Below are 27,268 nucleotides of genomic sequence, written 5' to 3'. Positions count from 1 at the left end.
TCGTTCCTCTTTCGGACACCATTAATGCGATAACAAATTCTCATCTTGATTTATTCGTTTCTCTTTCCGACACCATTGCTGCGCATCAATCAAACTCCATTATTGCACCTCGGAATACAAATTCAAGGTAAGTTTTAATTCAGATTTTGAAACAAATACAATTTAAAAACTTAGGGTTTGCTTAAAAATTTAACTTGATTAGTTTTTTGGTTTAAGATGGTATTTTGTCGTTTTGATTCTATATTTGTTGGTTCATTACTTGATTAAAATTATTGTGATCGAAAAATTAGAGTTTCTTTGATGATAGAACCATCTGATTTGGGTAATTAATAATCTAACAAGAACGAATTTTTATTTCAGATGGTAATAATTGAAGAAGAAGATTCGGTAATGGCAGAAGTTATAGGTAACTAATGTTGCATGTTCTTTGTATCCAGCAAGTTAAAGATGTGTATGTATGTAGATGTATGAATGTGTCTTCAAATCTTGTTGTTTACATATAATTTGAAGAAGGGAATTATCGTGATACATTATTTTATTATTGCTGCTAATTGTGACCCAAAATAAGTTGCTTTCATTGGCTGTGTGTGTCTAGGTAGTTGAGGATGTGTTTATGTCAATATTAAAAAATGTATGATTGTAAATTTGCAGGGAGTATTACTTTGATTGACTTAGATATTAAGGCCCTGTTTGAATTTTGAGATTCTGTTTGGATAAATTGTCGTAGTTGATTTCAGGATCCTGGGTTTCTGTTTGTAAGCAACGACTATCAATTATGGTCTAAAAAGTGTATACAGCCACCTGAAGGTGTGTTTGTAGAAGCACTTAAAACTGTATCTAGCTACCCTTAGATAGCATAGAGGGAATGGGATGAAAATAGTGCAATAAACAAAAGGTAGCAAAGTGTATATAGCTTCACAAATGAGTGTATATAACTACGTAGACGATTGTATGTAACTTGACAAATTAAAATTACGTGTTCCACTACCTAGGATTTTGTGATTATGTTTGATTCCAATTCAGTTCTTTTCTTTGATTTTACGTGCGGACATTTTAGAAGTTACTAATGTGCAAGCGTCTTCAAGTAATTCAAAAGAAAATCAATTGCTTGTCACTAATGTACCAGGTATTAAATTGTAGCTTCTAATTAAGTAATGTATTGTCTAAGAAGCTTGTGTAGGTGGTAACAGATAAAATTAAAATCATTTCCTTTTGTTTTTTTTTTTTTGTTGTAGCCACCCCAGAAGTTGATTTCGATAATCAAATAGTGGGATTGCCAAGATGCTCAAAGAGAATTAAAACTAGCATTGTGGATGAAATTTGCAACTTTGGAAGAAGGCATACATTTTTATGAGGAATATGCCAAGGTTTGTGGGTTCCTTACTAGATTAGACTCAACAAAATTAGTTGACGGGATAGTTACACACAAGTGGTGCGTGTGTAATAAACAAGGCAAAAGTAATCACAAGGGTACAAAAAGGAAGAGGACCCTTACGAGAATTGGTTGTCAGGCTAAGGTTAGTTTTAGAAGAATTCAAACGGGTAAATACGAGATTTATGATTTTGTTGAGGTTCACTCACATGCTATGAATACGCCAACAACTATGATACATTTGAAACCATGTAGGGATTTAAACTTGGTTCACAAAAAAATGATAATGGATAATGCTCATGTAAACCATGGTCCTGTGCAAACATTTAGGATGTTCAAACAGTATGTGAAGGGATACAAAAATGTGGGTGCTTCTTTACAAGATTTCAAAAAATTTTCAAGGGATGTAAAGAAATACATCAAAGAATATGATGCCCAGATGTTAATAGAGAACTTCATGCAAAAAAGGCTATGTCTCCATCTTTCTATTTTGACTTTGATGTGGACGATCAAAGCGAGAATAACTAAGCTTTTCTGGCGTATCCAATATCAATTAAAAATTATGCCCTTTTTGGTGATGTCTTTGTTTTCGTTGATGCCACTTATAACTTCAACCAATATAAAATGGTGTTTGTCCCTTTCACGGGTGTTGATAACCATAAGGGTTGCGTTACTTTTGCAAAATGGTTTGATACGAAACGAAAATGCGGAATCATTTTCGTGGTTGTTTCAAAATTTTGTAACGGCTATGGGTGATCGCTATCCTATTACTATAATAACTGTTCAATGTAGAGGCATCAAAAAAGCTGTTAAGGGTGTGTTTGGTGACAAAAAAACCGCCACCGATTGTGTATGTGGCATATAATGAAGAAGTTGTCTGACAAGGTTGGTCCATCGATTTCCCAAGACACAACTTTTTTGAAGGAAATTAACTCAGTTGTTTGGGATGTAGAAATCACTCCAGAAGATTTTGAATCGAAATGGAATTCGATAATTTCCTCATATGAGCTTTGTGATAACAAGTGGTTGAAGAAAATGTTTAAGCACCGTGCTCTTTGGATTCATGCTTACATTAGAGACACATATTTGGGTGGGATTTTGCACACAACATCAAGATCAGAGTCTGAAAATAGCTTCTTTGGAAACTTCACTAACCCACATGTCACACTTGTCGAGTTTTGGATGCGTTTCCAAACAAAGAATGGATGCTCGAGAGATGGAAATATTCTAAGGTAATGGCTGATGATAAGAATTGTTATCCAAAATTGACAACCCCTCTCCTTTTAGAAAAGCAAGCTTCTGAGTTTTACACAATCATTATATTTTATATTTTCCAAGTAGAAGTCCAAGCAGCATGTTATACTTGTGGCCATTTACCATCACCAAATGCAAGTGGTGCGAATGATAATATTTCAATAATTGATCGTGAGAAAGACAAGGAATGCAAAGTTGATTTAAGTGATAATAAGTTCTCTTGTTCTTGTAAGATGTTTGAAAGAATTGGGATACTCTGTAAGCACATTTTATGGGTGTTGAAAGATAGGGGGTTTGATCAGATACCTAAAGAGTATTTAGCACTGAGATGGAGCAAATCTGCAACCTCCCACCCTCTTTCTACTGTTGTTGGAAAAACTGTACTAGCTGATTGTGTGTCAATCGAAAGTCGCCAGAACAATATAAGTGAATTATGGTCGGAGGTATTTAGTGCAGTCTCACTTGCTGAGGATAGTGTGGAACATTCTGATGCGCTATTTCAATTGCTCCGGAGTTTCAATGAAAAGTTGATTATTTCAATTAAGTCGGGAAAGTCAAAAGATAAGAAAGCTGAGATTGAGATGCTTCTTGGGTCAAAAATTCCAACTGAAGTTACTGTTTTACCACCAGAGAAGTGCAAGAATAAGGGATCGGGAAAAAGGATAACATCAAACAAGGAAAAGGCAGTCTTGGAAAATGCAAAGCCTCTGAGAAAATGCCGTGCTTGCGGTGAAATGAGTAACCATGATAGTAGAAATTGCCCGAGTCGACTCCCTTGAAACTGAATTCAGTGGGTTTTTGGTTTATGTGGCATTTGTAGATGTCACTCAAAAAAGTCTATTATGTTTTGTAATGTTATGTACTCACTTAAAAAACCGATTTCAATGGGTTTTTGGTTTACGTAGTTTATGGAAAGACTGGTTTTGTATAAACTTCCAACTTTTTTTTTTATTTACGTTTTTACGCTGTTGTTTTTTTACTGTTTTTATACTGACTATGGATTGACGGAGTATAGAGGGGGTTAGTGTATACATTGTATTCAAATAGGGAGGTGGGCTGACTAGAGTGTATGTAGCTGCGGAAGGAGTGTAACTAGGAGTCAAACAAAGTGTATGTAGCCAACTGAACAAGTGAAACTAGCAGTTAAAAAAAATAGGATTCCGAAAAATTGAAAAAGCCAAAATTTAAGATGCAACATCATTTCAATGAACTCTTGAACATCAAATTACTCCAACCAAATTATTTTTTTTCTTTATTATGGACTCGTGGAATGTAACTACCAGTCCGGAAAAGTGTATGGTCACAATGCGTCATTGTATACTTGTTTATATAAACTAGGAAAACACATCATCTCTTTTATATAAATTTAGTCTTAAATTTTTAATATTCTTAGATGAAAAAATGGACAAAAAGTTCTGAATTATCCTACAAAGATGGCGTTTGTATCGAACATCCTTTTCTAAAAATACTGAAGGAGTGTATCTAGCGATTTAACAAGTGTAGCTAGCGATTTAACAAGTGTATCTAATTGCCCACAGATGTTCAAAGTTATTTTCTTTGAAATGTTACAAACAGCACAAGGAAACTAAAAAAATGTGAAATACTAGACAAAAGTCACCCCCGACTTAATCAACCTCTTCAAAGTACAACCACTCTTGCAAGAAAAATAAAAATGTGAACTGATGCTGAATCCTTTGAAATGAGGCTTGATTAAAAAAAATGATCCAATAATCTTCATCATCAACCATTGTGAAAAATCGCCTGGAGATTAAAAAAAGAATGACATGAAGTTGAATTATTTTAAAGCAACATATGGAAGTGTAAGGTGTATGTAGTGACAGACTATAGTGTATGTAGCCATCTTAACGAGTGTATCTAGCGGTTCAAAAAACATAATGTAGCCAACCTGAAAAAAGTGATACGTCTTTCAGTAGACTAACGGAACTTCATATTTAATTTGTAAAGATTACAACTCAAAAAACGTAATCGCAATTGCTGGCTGACAGTAGGCATCTCAGAAAACCGCAAGGTTCACACTCTTCCCTCTTTTTCTCATCACCTCATGATTGAAGTTCTATTCTTTTCCTTCCTACTGTTTCTTCCTTTCAGTTGACCATTAAATTAATTACAGCATTCCGACACAATAATTCAAACGTGATACGTCTTTCAGTAGACTAACGGAATTAAGACTTATAACTTACAAGCAGCATAACGCGGAACGAGAGACTATCATGGGAGATCATCTCCCTGAACAATGAAAAAATATTGACTACAAAATCCTAATTCCGCTACTGCACCTAATATGACTAAACTACCCCTTGTTCAAGTTTTTGACTTTTTTTTTAGTTTAACAAATGTATCTAACAATTTAAAAAAGTGTATGTAGCAACCTGAAGGAGTGTATCTAGCAATTAAAAAAACTGTACCAACCTGAACGACTCCTAAGATGACAAATCAAACATATAAAAATACAGAAAAAGGATACCTGAGAAGTGTTTTTCTCCCATTTTATCAGCTGCAACATAATTTGTCGACGATAAGCAATCAAGTCCTGCAAAACAAAAAAAAAGGCAGAAAATTAAGATAAAATTGCAGCCCGAAAGAAGTACATATCCTCCACCAGGGTCCAAGCAGTCTTCATTGTTAGTGGTTCTGTTGACTGGACTAGGGATATTCAAGTTGTTCCCATAATTCTTCCCTGAGTGTATTAACGCTAATGTGCTTTTCTTAAAGACAGGATGCATTTCCCACATAACGGTTTAGCATGGGTGCATTTAGGGTATCATTACATCCGTCTACAACAGGTAATGTAAAGTGGTCGAATCTCTTAAAACATGGGACAAAATGACAAAATTTAAGATAAAATGGCAGAAAAATTTAAGATAAAACATATATGAATTATCAAGTCCATTAAACTCACTTTGTAATGTTTCTTGTCCGTCCACAAATCAGATTGAACATTGCACCTTCCAGAAACTTCATGACATATACTCCGCAGTCAAAACTATTCAAGCAACATATGATATTGAAAATGATATTAAAATAATTAACATTAAGCAAAAAATAACACAAAAATATATAACAAACTAACGTGTTTGCTTGCTGAGGGACATCCTTCACTTTAGTAGGAAACAAACTGATGGCCTTGACGCGCTTGTAACCATTGGTGCTCGGATCGATTTGCAACATTGACTATCTGTGAACAACAAACAATCAACAAAAATACTTGTATGAATATCTTAGATTGTGACTACTAGACTGAATTAAAATAAAAAATGGCGACCATACAATATCCTCCACATAAGTATTATATTCCTCCACAGCTTTCTTATCATTTTTCCTATATTTCTTGAGCGAGTCCAAAATGTAGTTCTTCTCCTCCTTGAGATCAGACACACAAGCTAACCAATGGTTACCATCTTTGCCGATTGTGAAAAAAACCTACATAAAAGCAAAATGATTTACATAGGTAAGTAACTAGGATATGCATGGTAATTAGTATTTTATGCATATATTATCACAGTTTGGACATTAGTAACTTTACCTTCTCAATAGTTGCTCCATCTTTTGGCGTGTAGTACATCTTAAGATGAGGGCACCAAACAAAGTTTACCTCATTAACCTTTAATTGTGGCTTAGCATACTGACAAATTAACAAAATAAGTTAATAAACTATACTAACAAATATATGACATCTGTTTTTTCTTTTTGAACATAGTTCAGATGGCATATTATTCCTCACAAAAATGAAGTAAATAAGGAAAAAGTAAATATAAATTCAAAATGTATTACTTAGATACCTACCCTCACGGTTGAAGGCAAGTACAGAATATCTGGTCGAATATATGTACACATCATACCAAACATGTCAATCACCTACAAATGTAATAGTGTTACAAATTTTTGATCACCTATCTGGTCGATTAAATGAAAAATGTTTATATACTCACCGTATCCCTTATCCAATGACGATTTTGCAAACATTTCATTGCGTTTTGGCAGACATTCATCCATTCTGTGGCCACGATAATCTCATCCAAATACCTACAAACCAATACAATTAGCACAACTTCTAAAACAAAAATCAAACAAATATGTAATAAAAGTTTAGAAATTACTTGTCATCCTTGCGGGCATTGATTACCCGAGCCAATATTTCTGTGTCTAACAACTGATATTGACGGTTATCCTTGGTGGCACCTCTGGGATTATTTCTTAGATTTTGGAAGTCTTGATTACCAGCAAAAGACAACAACTCATAGCATGCCCTTGTACCAAAAACCTTAACTTGGTTGTTCTACAAAACAAGGAACATTGATTTATACTACTCATATACATACAAGTAAATAAATAGGGAAAAACATTGTAGAGCAGCTTACATCTTGGAGTCCCAACACACAAGTCCTTCTTTCTCCTTTGTATTTCTCCAACAACCGCATGAGGTAAATTCCTGAATCACTTCCATTACCAAGATTTGACCTCGAATAATCTCCTCTCGCTTCATGTCACGGACAAATACTATAGACGGCATTTTCTTGAGCAAGCATTTAATAACAAAGTCTTTCTGCATAGGACATATAAATTCAAACATTTCTCAAAAATGCAAATAATATTATCGTATGATAGCATCAACAAAACAAGTAGGCTGAAATGCGCATACCGTAGGCTCAATACTTGGTGCAAAATTTACCATCTCTGGCCTCATCAAATGCAAGATTTCCAACTTCTTTGTTAGGAAGTTGAAACACATTGCAAATGGCTTCTCAGAAACTATAGGTACAAAGATCTGCAATTGTATAATATTTGTTCTTAAAAAATGTCTATATCAGAAAACCATACGAGAAGGTTAGCAAATGTAAATACTTACCAAAGATGCCCCCGTAAAATTGTCATCAATTTGAGAACTTACTTCACTAGACAGTGGGAGATACAACCTAGAAGGTGAAGTATGTGCTCTAATTGTTTCACATTTATTCAAAACGCAACACCAGGCATGTATCACTTGTTTAGGCACTATATCACCCGATACTAGCATCTTCAAATTTGCTCGAGTAATCAAAATGTCTGTACCAATTTTGAACAGATCTCACCGCATACATAATGGTTCAATCAAAATGAAATGAGAAAATAAATTAAGAAAAGTAATGACTGTATCTACCTAACTATAAATATGAATTGAAGAATTGTTTGGAATGTATCTAGCAAGAAATTTGAAGTACCGTACAAACCTGTCATCAGAAAATTCTGAAAATACATAGTCCAGTGCTTCTCTCTCATTTTTATTCACCTTGCCGTCAAGTCTGATACTTCTTTGAAGAAAAGGAGATCGAAAAGCTCCTGTCTGAACTCTAACCCTCTTAGCCCTTGTTGGTTCATCTGGGGGCAAAGAAAAAAGTGGTACAACTTCAAGTGGCTCCACATTTACATTTATATTTAAAGCATCATCAACGATCTTTTGCAAAACATCTTCTTGTGATTCTGAGCTAATAACTAGTGGGAATTCAGTTGGGGTCAAGGGATCAGGTGATGGACACACAAGAGGAGTAAACACTGGTGGGGAGTCGTGTATAAGCCTTGGCGATCGACGAAATGAGGTTCCCGCTTGTGCTGTTTTCTCAACATTCAACGGTTCAGACTCCTCCTTTTGTGACTCAGATTCCACAAGGATAGGAGAAGTTGACTTAGACAATTTTTCGGATGGAACAGTTCTCGCTTTCTTCGGACGCACCATGATGGAATCCACAAGGTTAGCAGATTTTGCTTTCTTTACAACGTTTTCATCTCCAACGTGTAAACCATCACACATATTTTTAACAACATCTTCTTCTGATTCTGAGCTTAGTAGTTTGAATGAAGGTGGTGTAAAAGCTGATGGGGAGTGGTGTGTAAACCTTGGTGATCGACGGATTGAGGTTGAAGCTTCGCTCTTTTCTCAAAATTCAGTTCAAACAAGTCCTTTTGTGACTGAGAGTCCAGAAGGATAGGAGAAGTTGACTTTGTCAAGTCTGGAGCTGGAGTCTTGGAATCGAAAAGGTTATCTGATTTTGATTTCTTCAGAACATTACTCTCCATATGTTCGTTTGCAATGTGTAAACCATCCTCGTGTAACTTTTTCTCAACAACTTGTTGTGGTTCTAAACTTTGAAGTTTACATGAAGGGGACTGGTGTGTAAACCTTGGTGATCGACGGAACAAAGTTGAAGCTTTAGCTGTTTTATCAATATTCAACGGTTCACACAACTCCTCTTTTGACTGGCAGAAACCGATAGGAGATTTCCCTTTCTTGTTAACATTACTTTGAACATTAACCGGCCATTTTCCCAGGGCAGTTTCTAATTTTACAACAGCTGCCCACAACTCATCTTCAGATTCAAATGACTTGCCATTTAGCTTAGACCATGGATTAGATTTCTGACTGTCATGTTCATCTGAATTAGAAAATGCTTCCTTTTCTTTATCTTTTTCAGTGTCATCTGTTGGTTGTGATGAAGGACAGCATGCACCAAGAGCTTCATCCATTAAAGCTAGATGTTGTAAAAGTTTAGAGTCGGGGTGAACAACTTTGGTCGCTCCAAATAATTTGTGAACATTGCATAAGAATCTGCAAGAATAGTTGCGCATTCTCGCCAGAACCTTGATAGCATTTATCCGCTTAGTATCGGTCGACCCGCCTTTGAGGAAGCCTTCAGTTCATCACTGACTCTGCTTTTGCTGATTAGAATACTCAGGCACTGCTGATGGAACAATGAAACTTATTTCCTTAACTACACCCTTGACAATCCGAGGAAGAACAACTCTGCTTCCAAACCCATCTTGCATCTCATTCTTAAGCCTCTCTGAAATTCTAACTTTTGTCCAATTTGCTAGCATGGGGAAGACACGAGAACTGAGAAAACTTGTAGCACACCCTATCTAAATAACAAAAGACAAAAACCATGATGGGACCTCCAAACCAATCATTCTTCGAACTTCTCCACGAGTCAACACTTTCAATAAACTCGTTTTCTCGGTAAACCCACTCCAGTTTAACGTTTGAACAGATGAAACATCCTTAAGACATTTCAGGACTCGAAGACTTGCAAGGGTCCCCTTTACACCCATAAGAAAAGTAGAAACAACAAATACAATGAAGTTCCTTTTAAACTCGCTCCCCCCTCCTTTTGCGTGATAAGCGGACTAAGGATGTCCTTAGTCTCCACTGTGCCCTGTTTCTTTATCAAATTGTTTCATCCAACTACTCTTCAACTCAAGAAAATCCTTATCTTTATCATTTAAGGAAGCTATTTGGACTTCATTTCCACTGATTGGAATACCGGTCGTCAAATGAATATCTTCATCTGTTATATGAAACTGACCTTTCATATAAGAGCAAGACGCAGAATTAAAACGGGTAACAAGCCAATGACCAAGAGCACCCGGCGCCATATCTGTCTTGAGAGTGAGAAGGCCACCAAATCCCATGTCTTTAATATCAGATACTTGTTTCTCACTTAAACCACTGTTGATAAATGACATCAGCATTTTAGGACACATACGAGTCCGTAGAAAACAATGTCCACCACCATCATCATCATTTCTCTTCCTTTTAGTGGTTCTCTTACATAGTTTTGCCTCAGTAATAGATTGTTCTTTGCTTGTACTCGCACCATGATTGCTGATCGTTAAATCCATCATTTCTGTATATGTAAAACAAGAGATTAGTGTTGTTGGAAAGTGTATGGGAATGCCCAAAGTCGTGAACCCGACAACTAATTTCTTTACCTTGTATGTAGCTTCCCTAAGATGTGTAACTAGCAGCTCAAAACAATGTATATACCTTCAAACAGATAACCAAGGTAAAAGCTAAATAGCCAAGTTTATCTTCTATCTCCATATTATATTGCTTTATCTTGTAGTTGTATATCTAGCACATTAAGATAATGTATGTAGCTGATCAAATATGTGTGTCTAGCATTTAGAAAAGTGTATGTAATCGCCAAAAGTCGTGTATCTCGTAACTAAGGTAAGTCTATCTACCGGAAGAACAGTGTATGTAGTGCATCAAGATGTGTACCTAGTGACTCCACAAAGTGTATGTATCTTAAAACAGATCAACAGGGTAAAGGATATCTAGCCAACTTTGTCTTGTAGGTCTATATCTATCAGATAAAAAACAGTGTATGTAAATGCCCAAAGTCGTGTAACTAGCGAAAAAAAAAAGTGTATATATCTTGAAAAAGATAAATGAGTAAAGGCTATCTAGCCAAGTTTATCTTCTATCTCCAGATTATATTGCGTTATCTTGTAGTTGTGTAGCTAGCGCATTCAAACAAAGTGTATGTAGGCGATTAAATATGTGTGTCTAGCAGTTTAGAAAAGTGTATGTAATCGCCAAAAGTCATGTATCTCGAGAACTAAGGTAAGTCTATCTAGTCAAAAACAAAGTGTATGTAGCGACCCAAGATGTGTAACTAGTGACTCCACAAAGTGTATGTATCTTAAAACAAATCAATAGAGAAAAGGTTATCGAGCCAACTTTATCTTATAGGTGTGTATCTGCCAGATCTAAACAGTGTATGCAGCTGATTAAAGATGTGTACCTAGTTATTAACTAAAGCGGAACTCGTTAGTAATGGAGAGGGGAGAAAGTGTATCTAGCTAGGTGAAAGTGTGTGTCTAGCAACATCAAAAAGTGTATCTAGTTAAGAGCGGTAGAATACAAAAAGAAAAGTAGGGGGCCGGGTATCCTAAAAAATGTAACAAAATAAAATTGTAACAACAGAAGGAAGTATAACAGATATAAAAGTCAATGAAAACTCATAAGTAAAGAACATTGCATTTGGAAATACATAACAAGTTCATAGAAAAAGTGAACCATTTCATATTGAAAATAAAGTACAGGGATTACATGAAATTTAATATTATCCAAAATGTTAAACTAAGAAGGTTGACAGTACATCAGATTATAATTAATAAACAAGTAGACAGCTACCTAAAGGGCCACGTTAAAACATTAACATGCAAAACCCTAATTACAAATAGTGGGAACACATGAGCTATATATACAACATCAAAGGTAAATCAAGAAAGGATATGTTTTCACGAGTGACTAGTAAGTCCGCAGCAATGCCAATGGCTCTATCTCGTTCGTCACTAGAAGCAGCTAAAGCATGCAACGACTCATTCACTTTGGCGCGTGCAACATCATCAAGAACATTAAGATGAGTACTCTGAGATGGATTTTTTGCTTGCTGAAAATGCACTAAGAATTTGGCAATCATATCCTCCGCTAAGAAACATTTGCATATTTGGAAGACTATTCTAGGACCCCTACGAATAATGCGAACACTATTCACATCATTTATGTCTACAGTAAGCCAATATGCCATGCTAACACCAGGTGCACTTGGGTGTATCAGAAACAGTTGAGCCCAATTTCGACATACGAGCGCCATATGTGCTTTATCTTCATGAACATCAATTTTAGAGAAGATTTTATGCATAAGATCTTGATTATTAAACACAGAATCATATGCTTGATAGTGACGGCCAGTCACTATAACGTCCTTTAACGGAGAAAAACAGAAACCCATAGCTGATTGTTTCTCACTGACATAAAGGGCACGAAACGACTATTGATCCTCATCAAGAAGATTGACAACACAACCATTACACCAAGTTGGCATACTTGGATATGAAACAACTGAAAATAGAACTATTAGTGACACAAAAAATTATGAAAATGTGTGTAAGCGACGAATATCAAAAATGGACTAAAAAGTGTATATAGCCACCTAAATGTGTGTTTCTAGAAGCATTTCAAACTGTATCTAGCTACCCAAACAAAGTTAACAGGGGTGTATCTAGCTTGAGAATTGAGTGTATATACCTATGTGAAGGATTGTATCTAGGTTGAGAAAATAAATTGCGGGGTTTGTATATAGACGACGCTTTTGGTTTTGGTTCATTGAGTCAAAAGTAAATTACATTGTCCATGTTGGCCAATATTTTCTCACAACAGACAGGAATACAAAAAACAAGTGAAAAAAGAAAAGTAAGGCAAAAATCAACATTGTAAACAATGTCTAACAATGACAAAGTAAAGTGTATATAGCCAAACAAGGTGTGTTTCTAAAAGCATTTCAAATCGTATCTACGTACCCCAAGACAAAAATACGAGAAATGAGATGAAATGAGGAAATATACAAGTTAATAGGGTGTATCTAGCATAACGAATGAGTGTATACGACAACATAAAGGATTCTATGTAGCTTGACAAGATAAACTCGGGCTTTCACTACCTAGGTTCCGCATAATCGATTTTGAAAAATAATCGGAACTAAAATTGTATCAACAAATGAACAGCAATAAAGGATTGAACAGTTGTACCAAATAATAGCTTGTGAAAATGAAAATTTAACATTATTATAGTAATGAAAAAGGGAAAAATAATCACAACTGCAGTTGAACAATGAAAATCGGGAAAAATTAGGGTTGCAAAAGGGGGAAACACACAGTAAGGATCGAAGAAAGATATGCCATCACCGTCGCAGAGCAGACGTAGAGCCGTCACCGTCGCAGAGAAGACGAAGATCCGTCGCCGTCGTCGTTAGTTATGAGAGAGAGTGAGAGTGAGTTTTAGTGGGAGAAAGGAAAGTAACGGGAGTGTCTAAATCTGATTGAGTAAGGAGTTGGGATTTTTAGTTCGCACAATTCGCACCGAACTTTAGGTTCGCACAAGATCCTATTTCTATATATATATATATAGATTGGATTTGGTGATTTTGGTTCTTATGGTGAGTTGTGAGTTGGGGGAATCTCAGCCACTAGATTAAATTAGAGATGAGTGGCCAAGATCTAATCTTACCTGTCATATAAAATCATTGTCATTTACTTATTTTCTCTTTTTTCTAGTGCTACTCGTTTTTTTTTTAACTTTAATTTTTTTTCTCCTTTTTTACCTCGTGTTATTATGTTTTTTTTTTATAACTTTGATTTTTTTTTCTCTTATGTTTTTCTCTAATTTTCTTATTATGTTACCTTTTTTTCTTTTTCTTTTTGTACCAGATTTTTTTTTACTTGAAATTTTTTTTACTCTTATTTTTTTTACCTCGTGTTATTATGCTTTTTTTTTGCTTTTTTTTTTTACGACTTTGATTTTTTTCTCTTTTTTTTTTCACCACATGTTACTGTGCTGTTATTGTTATTCCGCCGTTATTGTGATGTTATTGTGCCGTTATTTGGATTTTTTTTCTTTTTTTTACCACGTGTTATTGTGCTGTTATTCTACTGTTATTCTGCTGTTATTGTGATGTTATTTCGGTGTCACTTTGATTTTTTACTACTTTGATTTTTTTACTCTTTTTTACCGCGTGTTATTGTGCTGTTATTCTGATGTTATTGTGATGTTATTCCGGTGCCACTTTGATTTTTTTTACGACTTTGATTTTTTTTCTTTTTTTTATCACGTGTTATTGTGCTGTTATTCTACTGTTATTCTGCTGTTATTCCGATGTCACTTTAAGTTTTTTACTCCTTTGATTTTTTTACTCTTTTTTTTACGCATGTTATTGTGCTATTATTCTGGTGTTATTGTGATATTATTCCAGTACCACTTTGATTTTTTGTACGACTTTGTTTTTTTTTTCAAATTAAAAACGAGACTAAAAGACATTAGAACCAAGTTTCTGAAATACTACTTCTAACTACTGCTGGTTAATGCAACAAGTAGCATTTTCTACCTGCAATTGCTTAATGGCAGAAGCTAACTATCCTCTATTACATATATGTTATGCAAGGTTAGTACTTTTTACGTAACAAAGCAGAAAATTCCCTCTCGAGTCTGCTAATCCTCAATTAAAACTGAACACAGAGAGCTACAAACGGGTTATTATTACTCGACAGCAAGTTTGACCGCCACGGAATATCAGCTTGATTCGTGGGAACTAAGGCTTCATCAGGTTCATCTTCAGCAAGCAGGGCACCCGATGTTTTCACCTCCGTTTTCAGATGGCTACCTTCCTTCAGTTCTATAATGGCTTTCGAGATTGAAACCACTGACCCGAATATGACACCGGTAGAATCCTTCTTAACTATTGAGAGCTCATGAATGCTCTTCAGATCCATATATGTGTCATAGTCTGCTAGTTCCTTATAGTAACCTGATCCCGTATTACTAACGACTATTTTCACACGGTTCACTTCATTGGAATAGTCGGCACAAGAAAGAAGCTCAGGAAATTCTTTTAATAAATACACTTTCCTTCCAACTCTGTTCATACACCTTCCTTCCAACTCTGTTCTGCTGCATCTTCCCTTGCATTTCGGCCAACACCCTGAATCTGCAGCCACAATCAAAACATCTCACTTATTATGGAGTACCGCATAATTCATCAACTTCTAAGACAGTTATAACTTGTGCATGAGCTTATGCACAAGTTTACAAGGGCATGAGTCAATAAGCATCGGATTGATCAGGAAATTACTTAGTACTTACTCGGAACACCTTCTACATTCAAATCCTCGAAAACCTATTCGATTTCCATCCTAATCGATTTCCATTTCGATCCCCTCAAACACTGGCGTCATATAATCGCCGACGTAACCCGCTGTTTGATTTAATCAGTTTATGATTGGTCAGATTGAAGAAGATGATTGTAGTGGTGATAATTATCTGGATTGTATGGTGAATTGGTTGTTTTTCGGAAGATGAAGAGGAAAGGGAAGGATCAAGATTTAGTTTATTTAGTTTAATTACCGATGTCGATGGGGAGTTAGGTTATTAATTCTGGATCGCCATTGTTGTAATATGGAGGTTTTTTAGGGTTTTTTTTGGTAGAGAGTTAGGTGTAGGGAAGGAGAGAAGGAGTAAACATAAGAGGAGTAAAAGACGGAAACACGTGTATTTTTTTTGTTTTCAGGTTGATTTTCAGCCGTGTATTTTTATTCATCCAATGGTTTAGATTTGTGAGCACACAAACTCACAACTCACTGTAAGAACCAAACTCACGAGATCCCGCCTATATATATATATATATATATATATATATATATATATATATATATATATATATATATATATATATATATATATATATATATATATATATATATATATAGTCGGGGATCCTGAGAACCACTAACATAATGTAAACCATGAGAAACCTTACTAAATCATCATTAAATCTTGTTCCGTAAGTTTTGATGAATCATTTACCCTTAGTTTAGTTTATTCAAGCACATTTTTAGTATAGCGAAACAAAATTTATTGATTTAGTTAACAAAATAAAAACTTAATGTACAAAAATACAATTAGGTATACTAAAATGGCTATAGATGCACGAAAACGAATACTAGGTGCATAAAAATTGTTACATTCATAGAAATGATTAATAGGTGCATGAAAATATTAGGCTCTAGGTGCACGGAAAGGAGTTCTAGGTGCATGAAAATTGTTCGATACATGAAAAATGAGTAGTAGGTGCATGAAAACTAGTAAATTATTTCTCGTCTTGATTTTCTTCAATAATTTATACTTTTTGGACCAAGAAATATATTATATAACCATAAAATTATACGCCAAATCCAAATATATCGTTATTTTTTTAAAAAAAATTCCACACGGTGGAGTTCTCACTATGTAGGTGGTTCTCACCGAATCCCAAATCTATAAATATATATATATATATATATATATATATATATATATATATATATATATATATATATATATATATATCATGCAATTGTATTCCTCAAGTAAGATTCATACATAATATACAGAATTATTCTTCTTTCTTAACTTTCTCCTCTCTCTTCCTCTTACAACAAGCTTTCTTACATCATTGATGAGAACTTTAAGCGTGTTTAGAAAATTTTGTTTTAGTTGTTGTGTACCTTATTGCTTTATTATGAAGACTCTACTAAGAGGCTCGTGCATCGCACGGGCAATAAATCTAGCATATACTTAAAAGAGGAACTTTTCGAGTGATATTATTTGCTATAACTTTTTTAAATTACCTAGAATAAAACACGACTAGAGTTAAATATAAGATAAGGAATTCATTATTCATAAAATAAGATAAGAAATCCATATCATAAAATAATTTAAATTGCTATCACCTAATGAAGTCTGAATCTGAATACAAAACAATCACAGTTGAAGAATGAAGATCACTCAATAACTATAAAAAGCATAACATACGTTCATGCTTTTCTATTCATGCCCTACCGTACTATATGATTCATCCCTTATGTCTAATACAATGATGTTTCATTTCTTTAATGTCTTTGAGATTTACGAAGTATAATTTATGTGGATGAATATTACTCAATTCGTTTGTTCATACAGGTAACGGTTGATATTGATCAATACACAAAAAACACAAAAAAGAGAGATTTCGCAACCCTAATTCGATGGCTAAAGCAAAGAAAAATCAAAAAAATCAAAAAAATTCTTCAAAAAAAAGAGGAGGACATGATGGATCTGCCTCGAAGACTAGGTTTGCTGTTCTAGAATCGTTAGATGAGGAAGTTTTGGTGGAGGATGTATCGGAGGAAGAAGAGGAGATTATACCACTCGATCTTCACAATACGATGATACCTATACCTGAGGAGGGGACTCTTCCGGATGAAAGTGGTGCAGGATGGACTACGGTCACCAAGAAGAAGAGTTCTGGTACTATCGCTGCTTCTTCGGGTAAGATCTCTCTTAAACTGACTGAGGCTGATGTCTTACCTGAGATTAATTACTGGGCTCCTTCTCTCTATGGGTACATCTTAGGGACGAATCCGCCTTGGAATGTGGTCTCAGGTTACTTGAAGAGGATATGGAAGGATTATGATGTTGATAGGATTTCGTTTTTGCCTAATGGTATCTTTATTGTTAGATTCAAATCAGTGGGAAAAATGAAGGAGGTTGTGAATCATGGTCATTTTATGTTTGATAACAAGCATGTGATAGTGAATGAATGGTCCCCTGATGTTGAATTAATTAAGAATGAGGTCAAAACAGTTCCAATCTGGGTGAAATTGTCTGGGCTGGAATTGAAATTTTGGGGGATTGACTGTCTGAAGAAAATTAGTGGTCTGTTAGGTGAATTTGTTCAATGTGATGAAGCCACCAGACTTAAGAACTTCCTGGGCTATGCTAGACTGTTGATTGATGTTCAGGTGGGCCAAGAATTTCCTAAATCTATTCAGTTCCAGGATGAGAAGGATAAAGTGCACACTATCAAGGTGGAGTATGATTGGCTCCCTGTGAAGTGTTTGAGTTGTTCTGGAATTGGTCATGTTAAGGAGAATTGTAGGAAGCAGAAAGTGCAGCCAAAAGTTAAACAAGTTTGGCAGAAGAAAGTTGTTAAGCCAGTGCTACCACTGAGTGATAAACCAGTGCTGGTGGATAAAGGGAAAGGAGTATTGATAGAAGTCACTCCTGCAGGACCAAGAGTTCTTGGTGTCCACACCCCAGCTGGTATAGTCACACGTGGGATGAGTAAGGATGGATATGGCTCAATTCAAGTGCCCAGAAACAATACTTTCCTTGATGCTTTGACTATGGCACAGAGATCTTCCCAAATGAGACAGGGGTCTGGTCCTGGAATTGGTGGGGTTCTGGACCATGGCTAATATTGGTTATTGGAATATTCGTGGACTCAATAGCCTGAATAAACAAAAAGATATCAAATGCTTTCTGCACAATAATAATTTGGGGCTATTTGGGTTAGTAGAGACTAGGGTTAATAATAAGAATTGGAATAATATTAGGAATAATATCTGCAGTGATTGGTCTATCTGTACTAATAATTCTGTAGCTGCTGGAGGGCATATTTGGTTGTTATGGAATCCTGTGGTGTTTGCTGTGGACATTTTGGATGTCACAGCTCAGACTATGCATACTAGAGTGGCTAATAGAGTGTCTGGAGAGGGATTTTATTACACTGTGGTTTATGGTTATAATAAGGCTGCTGAGAGAACTAGTCTTTGGAGTAGGATAAAATATTATTGTCAAAATTTGCAGGGGCCTTGGATGTTAGGAGGAGATTTCAATAATGTGCTAAGGTCTGATGAGAGGTTGGGTTCGTTGGTCACTTTGGCTGAAATTAAACCTTTCCAGGAGTGTTTGACTTATTGTGAGCTTGAGGATATTAAAGCCATTGGTTCTTTCTTCACATGGAATAATAAGCATGAGGTGGAATCCTTGGTTTATAGCAAAATTGATAGGAGTCTTATAAATGAGGCTTGGATGAACACTTTCCCTGAGTCTTATGCTTATTTTATGCCTGAGGGGTACTTTGACCACTGCCCTTGTGTAGTGTACTTCTCTGCCCAGAATGAGAAAAGAAGACCTGCTTTTAAATACTATAATATGTGGTCACTTGATCCTAAGTTCAGGGAAGTGGTTACTAAAGCTTGGAATATTCCTACTGAGGGTACTCAAATGTATCAACTGGTGACTAAACTTAAGGGGTTGAAGATAGATTTGAAGAGCTTGAATAAGGGAGACCTTGGAGATATTGAAAATAAGGTCAGAATTGGCAGGTTGGCTTTGGTTAAAATTCAGGAGGAATTGAGGCACTGTCCTAAGGATCCTACTCTGGTGGCCTTACAGAGGGAAGTGGGCAATGAGATTGGCATCCTTCAGCAAGCTTTGCATAAATTCCTTGCTCAGAAAGCTAAAGTGGATTGGCTCAACATGGGGGATGATAATACTCAGTTCTTTCATGCTCAAATAAGAGGAAGAAGTATAAGGAATAAAGTTTTGCAGGTTAATAACATTGAGGGAGAGAAATGTGCTGACCCTGTGTCTATTCAATCAGCTTTTTTGCAATATTATGAAGGGCTAATGGGTAGTAGCACAAAGGTGGATGCTGTGTGTGGTTCACTGATTAAGGAGGGTAGGGTTCTCACAGTTGAGCATCATGGTATTCTTCTGACTGATGTCTCTGATGCTGAGGTGAAAGCTGCAATGTATGATATTCATGGCAACAAATCACCTGGACCAGACGGCTATGGAAGTCAGTTCTTCAAAGATACATGGAATATTACAGGTTCCCATGTTACTAAAGTAGTGCAGGATTTCTTTAGGTCAGGTACTTTACTCAAACAAATTAATACCACTCTCATTACCCTCATTCCTAAAACTGAGATGCCTAAAGATGTGACCCAGTTTAGACCCATTGCATGTTGTAACACTATATACAAATGCATTAGTAAGATCCTTTGTAATAGAATGAGCACTATTCTCCCTGATATTATTAGCCCTGCCCAAAGTGCCTTCATTAGGGGACGAGACATTGTTGAAAACATCCTCATTTGCCAAGATCTTGTCAAACTTTATCATAGAAAAGCTTGTTCCCCTAGGGTAATTATGAAACTTGACCTCCAAAAGGCTTATGATACTATTGAATGGAGTTTTGTGGAAAATATGCTGATTGAACTTAATTTCCCTAAGAGATTTATCAAGCTTGTGATGGTATGTGTCACTACTCCTATGTATTCCCTTTCACTTAATGGAGAGTCCTTTGATTTTTTCAAGGGTAAGAGAGGTTTGAGACAGGGAGATCCCCTTTCCCCTCTGTTGTTTGTCATTTGTATGGAATACTTGAGTAGAATCCTGGATAATATCAGAGACTATGCCCCTTTTAGATACCACCCCCTTTGTGGTAGGATCAAGTTGACACACCTAGCCTTTGCAGATGATCTCCTTTTCTTCTGTAAGGGGGATAGGATGTCCATTATCAGTATGCTTAGGGCCTTTGAGTCTTTTTCTAGAGCTTCTGGCCTCAAAATGAATAAGGGGAAGTCTAGCATTTATAGTAATGGTGTGCATATGGATATCCTGTCTGAGATTGTCAGAATCACTGGTCTTAAGCATGGATCCCTTCCTTTTATTTACCTGGGCATACCCATTGCTTCAAGGAAGTTGTCAGTGCTGGAATGTTCCAAGTTAGTTGAGAAAGTTACCAATAGAATAAAAGCTCTTGGGTGCAGAAAACTCAGCTATGCAGGAAGAGTGGTTCTCATTAAAGCAGTCCTGGCTAATTTACAATCCTACTGGGCTAGAATCTTCATCCTCCCAACTACTGTTATGAAACAAATTGCCACGGCTTGCAGGAATTTTCTATGGACAGGGGTTGCTAATGATACAGGGAAACCTCTAGTATCTTGGGAACAAATCTGTAAGGACAAGTGTTATGGAGGGCTTGGGATTAAGGATCTGATCAGATGGAACAAAGCGGCCTTGGGTAAATATGTTTGGTGGTTAGCTCAGAAGAAGGACCATCTGTGGGTTAGATGGGTTCACTCTATTTTTATGAAACAGGCTGATTGGAAGACTTATTCACCAAATCAGAATGGTAGCTGGGCATGGAGGAAGTTGTGCAAGATCAAGGATATTCTTTTACCTGGTTTTGCTGGTGATTGGTGGTTACATGACAATCAGGAATACACCATCAGTAAGGGTTATAATTGGTTGGGACCAGTTTCTGAGAAGGTTGTTTGGTCCAAGTTTGTCTGGGTGAAAGAAGCTATACCTAGACATAGTTTTATTGGATGGCTTGTGGCACAGAATAGACTACTTACTCGTGACAGGTTGAAGAAAATGGGGATCATAGAGGATGAGACTTGTCCTTTATGTGGTACAATGCCAGAATCTCACCATCATCTTTTCTTCTCCTGTGTATTTAGTCAGAAATGCCTTCAATTGATGTCTGATAGACTGGGTTGCCATCTGCCTAGTCATGACTTCATTGAATGGTGGACCAGCAGGAGGTTCAGTTTCCCTGTGCAGAAAAACCAGGTTGCTGCTACTTATTTGGCTCTGATTTATGCAATTTGGTGGAATAGGAATATGGGCCGATCGGAAGGGAAAGTCCAACAACCTGCAGTGATGATCCGTGGCATTGTAGAAGACCTCAGAATTGGAAGTGACTAAAACTGTCCCATTTTTTCAGTCTTAGTCTTATTTTGCAGGTGTTTATGTAATTGTTGCAAATGTATGGGCTTTGTTAGTCAGTGGCCTTTGAACGATGTATTATGGTTTTCTTATTAATATAAGCTTACCTTTTACCAAAAAAAAAAAAAAGATATTGATCAATACGACAAGTGTGAATTAGGAAGTTGATGATTAAGTATATTTTTTCTTTTCGTTTATCCATGTTTATAACCATCAGCCTATTGAAATATTGAAAAAATCTAACAATTTGTTTATGGTGTTGACATCAGTTTTTTGTTTTTCTTTATAGGGAAGCCAAAGAATTGATACGTTGGCAATTTGTTGATGGCTTCTTCCCTTTGATTTAGTGTTTTGACAGTATATTTACACAATAGTTTCATATCATCCTTAGTGAAAAACTTGATTAATTAAAGGTTGTAAATGTGAATTTCAATCACTAGCGCATCTTAGTTATTGTCAGTTTTATATAAGTCTAACTATCTATCTTTCAACAAGTGTTATTTATTTGAACTGATAACTTAATACAAGTCAAATTTGAAACATATGAATGAAAGAATATTCATATGTATTCTTTAAAAAATTGTCATCCATTTCAAATGTGTAAGAAATTTGGGCACCAAAGACTACTAAGTCCTGAAAAATAATGTGAAAGATTACTATCTCTATTATTTTTAATCGGATATATTAAGTTGGAGGAAGACTTAATGCTTCACTCTGTAACTTTTAAGACAAAGAAGATTCATCAACTTAACTTGCTGTAATTCTGAAACAAACATGTCATATACTCATAATAGGAGTAATAGTATATCTCTAAGCACAAATATATGCCACATATACATCAAAGTTTAGATGATACATGTATGCAATATGTCTACTTAAACTACCTATACGGAGTATTTCTCAACTAATCAAACACCACATCTTACATCTAACATTTTGGTTTGTATGATTATCTTTTTTTTGCGGAGCCAAGAGTCCTAACAAAAATATAAAACATCAAAGTATATGTTTAGTCCTATAATGTCGGGTCCGAAATCAATAATCACAATGGTATAATCTTTCCTCAAGTATAATAAAATAGGTAAATTAAAATAGGTACGATTGTTATAAAAACATGTAAGAATTGAAAGAGACGTTTAGAGTCACATTCAATAATAAAAAAGGGTACAAAATTACATAAAGGGGTACGATAAAAGTGGTCTTTTAATAACTTATTAAGAGATCATCTCTTCAAAATTTTTTGTGAAATCTAAGACCTTTATTAAAAATAAGTCAACCGTTTATCACTATAATTCAGCTTATAATAAATAATCCTAAATGGAGTATTTTCAACATCATTTAATTATTACCTACTAATCACGGTTAAAGATAAAAATGACTACGCTTATTATAAATATAGGTAGGAAAAAAAAGCAACCTAAGGGTAAGTACTCTATAATTAATTAGAGGTGCTCTGTGGGTCAGGCTATGGCGGACTGGGCCAGACTAAGGGGCAAGCGGGCTAAGGGTTGGCAGCACTAGCACAACATGAATGAGGGTGGGGCTGGGCCGGGCTAGCGCTTGGCTTGCTCTCTCCGGCCCGAGCAAAGCCCACTTACTAGCGGGCCAGCCGAGCGGGGCTAGCCACCTATGATTTTAAATTTTGTACGAAAATAGCGGGTCTGACACACGGGCTAATTAAAGATGGCCTACGAGACCGGGCTGGGCCAAGCCGGGCCGAATTGGCCCGTCATGTTGTACTCTTCTATCTATAATGGTTGACCACAGGATGGTGACATATTGAACTACGATTATTGTAATATTTCTAATGATTTTTATTTTTATGTAACATTGTGTTTTGGTATTTTTATACCGAATTAGGTTAAACTAGGTCAAAGTGGTCTTACGCATTATATGTGAATTAGGTAGTTTGTATGGTTGACGAGTGATTGAGTAAGGATGTAAATAAAGCTTGACACAAGAGATTTGGTGACGCGGAAAACCCAATAAGGGAAACGACCGCGGGAAGGGATGGTACCCTTCCAAAGGGTGCACTAGCTTTTAATATAGAGGACGAGTACAAGTATGGCGGCACGACTTTCTACCTACCACAACATACAGGGTTTGTGTATGTGTGAATGAATAATTTTTCTCCCTTTTTCGCCATATATATATATATATATATATATATATATATATATATATATATATATATATATATATATATATATATATATATATAGGACCTAAACTCTAGTAGGGTTTAGGTTGCTTGTACAGCAAGTCTAGCTGAATCCTGCCTTTGGTGGGATTCTTTCTGTTGACAGTTTATGATTTGCTGGTTAGAGCCTAGTTCTTCCTATTCTCCCTGAAATCCGCCTCACCGCTTCCAGCCTCACGGACTCCTTAAGGCCATTAGATTACTCGGCCCAACCCGTCGTGTATGTCTTGATGGACCTATCTCCTTGTATGCCCAATGTGCAGAATTTGGCCCAAACAGTTTGCCCGTAATTTCTTGCGAGACACGCTTCGAAATGGCGAATAAGAAATTATCAGTTAAGTCCCGCGCAGTCTTTTGCACAGCTTCCTAAACACTCATCATTGCCCTACTTCACTCCTCGTTTTTCGCCCCCCTTAACTCTATCTCCCCTTTATAACCTCGAGCGTCCCCACTCCACTTCCCCTTATTCAATTCAAAAAATTTCAAAACCCTCCATGTCTTCAAAACCCTTCCTCTTCCCTTTGCTTCCCTGCTGGATTTACGCCATTTTCACCGGAGTTCCACTCTCACATCATCAGGTATTTACCTTTATTTGTCCAATCTTTTCTTGCATTACCATGGGTGAATCTCGTCATGCCCCTTCGTCTTCTGCTCCGACCACCTTGATGTCGGACCCCATTTTTCCATCTTGCGACCTTTTCACTCACCCCCACAATTGTGACTCCACCTTGACGGCCGCCGACGTTCCTCTAATCAAAGAATTGTTAGGGCTAGATGACGGGGTGGACATCGCCATTCCAGACCCTAGCCAGAAGGCGGACGCATCCCGTGAGGGATGGATCTGTCTTTACCTCTACCCCTTCAAATACGACCTCCGTTTCCCATTCCCTAAGCTGATCCAGGGCTTCCTCCGAACCAATGGCTTTGCTATGGCCCAGATTGCTACACAAGTGTGGATGGTTCTCCTCTACTCCCTTACTGCAAGCCGGAATACGGGTAACATCATCAGTTTGGGCGATCTCGCCCACATGTTTGAGATTCGCTCCTTGGGAAGACGTCATTTTTCCTTCCGCGCTCACGGTGAAGCTCCCTTCAGGCACGTGTCGAAGTCAAAGGATAAAATGTGGTTTGAAGAGTTATTCTATATGAGGAGGGACTCTATTCAGCCACCTACTGACTATATCTTTGAATACTGGATCATGACTTCGAGTAAGCAGCTTCCTTGCCGCCTTACTGATTTCCACGTGCTCAGTGGCCTACTTTTTACTTGTGTGCAGGCCCTCGCAATCTGATCCGCCTGGGAGATCCTCCATCTGCTCGCAATAAGTTATTCTACATACCTGCTTCTGACAGAAAGTTTCCTGACCGGCTCCCTGGTTTCTCCCCTGCTTCATCCTCCAACCCTCAACAATCGTCACACAATATGTCTTCTGGTGAGTCACAGCAAATCTATGCGCTTGATATTTCGTTTTATTAGCTCGACGTTCCCCTATGTCTGACTTCCTTTTTCTATCTTTCTTTTTTTTTAGTCGGTGTCAGAGTCGATCCTTTGGAAGCCATCCTCCAGAGAGCTAGGAGGAAGAGGGCTGCCTAGAGCCCTAACATTCTTTCTGCCTCCAAGAGGAATGCCTCTGCTGCCTTCTTTCAATCACCTCCCACTCGTTCTAGCACCGCTCGCCCTACCTCTGAGCCCTTGGAAGTCAGTCCTTTATCACGACATCCACCTACTCCTCCAGTGAGCCATGTTACTGCTGGCGGGGGCATTACTGCCCATTTTCCCGAAGGTTTTGGGAACGTGGATCAGGTTCCTTATTGGCCTGCAATGGACCAACTCCTCTTCCCTCCCCTGGTAGAGACATTCAAACAGTTCTCCCCTAAGGAGATGGCTGAAAATGATGTGCATAATGCTTTTATGGTACGTCTGCCTCTTCTTCTTCCTTTGTTTGCCCCAAACCCTTTTCTGCTAAACTTGATGACCATGTTTTCTGTCAACAGGCCTTTCAGTCGGCTCTCTATAATAGGAAGATGATTGACGTGGTTCAGACTACCAGGCGAGCCACCCATGCCAAGAATCAAGAGCTTTATGGAACTATCGCTGGTTTGGAGCAGCAGCGCTGACCTTAGGGAATGCGTGGCGGGACTGAAGGCTGAGCTGTCCAATACTAACAAGAGACTGAAGGAGGAGACTGAAGAAGGAGACTGATCAGCTGTCACGCACCCAGGTAGTGTACAACACCTTCTCTGATGCTCTCAAGCGCGCTAATGAAAGGATCAATGAGCTAATCGCCATTGCCACCAATATCGTTGCTTATGCTACCTAGCGAGGTAAGATTAGTGGAATGCACCCTGCGCTGACTGATCCTCCTACCCTGCAACTAGTAGAAGAGGAAGAGAAGAAGCTGGAGATCCTCTACCCTGTTCAGCTTGATTTGAGTGTTCTAATGCCTGAGGTTGGCGAGGTGAATTCTCCTGCCTTGATGGAGCAGACTGCTGCTGAGGGGGCTGGCTCTTTTTAGGAGGCTGCTGCTGCTGCTGAAGTCCAGGAGGCTGTTGGCGATGGGAAGGTGCAACCTGGTCCTGTTCCTTAAATGAGAGTCAGCAGGAGAATGCAGGAGAGGCATATGAGAGGAAGGTCATTGACCTGGCTTCTAGTTGAAAAATATTTCAAGTATTTTCATGATTGGTGGTCTGGCCCTGTGTTGGCGCAGATTTGTAAGTATTTTGAGACACTTTTGTTTTGTGGTTTCCGCCGTGGTGGCTTGTTGAACTTTTGGGCCATACTTGCCCAGGTAGCAGGTCCGGCCGTATTTTGAAATGACCTTAGCCTGGTTTAGCAGGCTAGCTTTTACTTTCACATGCCATGTTTTATTTGTGGGTTGTATTTTCCTCTTACAGGCTTAGGCACATATTTGTTAGTCACGCTTAGCTCTGGGAGCCGTTTTAGACTTACAAATACCACCGTGTCAGCCCAATAGCTGATTCAAGTTGGAAGTGGTCGTGTCAACCCAGGGGGTAGAGGTGGCAATCAGGTCACTCGGGTCGGTTACGGGTCGGGTCAATGCGGGTCGGGTCATATCGGGTTCGGGTTGTGACGGGTTAGCGACGGGTCGGGTCGGGTCGGTTACGGTTCATGTCAGGTCATCTTCGGGTCGGGTCATCAGCGGGTGGCAAGTCGGGTCGGGTCAGTATCGGGTCAGATTATAAGCATATATTTCTCTTATGTATTTAGTTTTAGATGGGTAAATTTATGTTTAAACAACGTGTAGGTATATTAATTGTAATTTTAAGTGAAAATAATTAAGATTAATGTCAATTTGGTCTTATTTACACCATTATTAAGCTAATTCATTATCGGGTCATCTATCGGGTTGAGTCAATATCAGGTCACGGGTCGGGTCGGGTCGGGTCGGTTCAGGCCGGGTTCGGGTTGGAAAAAATAAGGATGTTATCGGTTATCGGGTCGGGTCGGTTCGGTTTCGGGTCACCCAATATTCGGGTTGTATCGGGT

General features: G+C 37.4%; 1 protein-coding gene across 1 annotated transcript; it reads left to right on the top strand.

The window, feature by feature from the left end:
• Positions 1-2,607: 2,607 nt before the first annotated feature.
• Positions 2,608-3,405, top strand: LOC141631609 (uncharacterized). The gene has a single exon (XM_074444258.1). The coding sequence runs from the start codon at positions 2,608-2,610 to the stop codon at positions 3,403-3,405; it is 798 nt and encodes a 265-aa protein (XP_074300359.1).
• The last annotated feature ends 23,863 nt before the right edge of the window (positions 3,406-27,268 follow it).

This window comes from Silene latifolia, chromosome Y (assembly GCF_048544455.1).
Source record: "Silene latifolia isolate original U9 population chromosome Y, ASM4854445v1, whole genome shotgun sequence".
NCBI classification, from domain to species: Eukaryota; Viridiplantae; Streptophyta; class Magnoliopsida; order Caryophyllales; family Caryophyllaceae; genus Silene; species Silene latifolia.
Note: the sequence above shows the minus strand (reverse complement) of the source record. Positions and strands in the feature narration are given on the sequence as shown.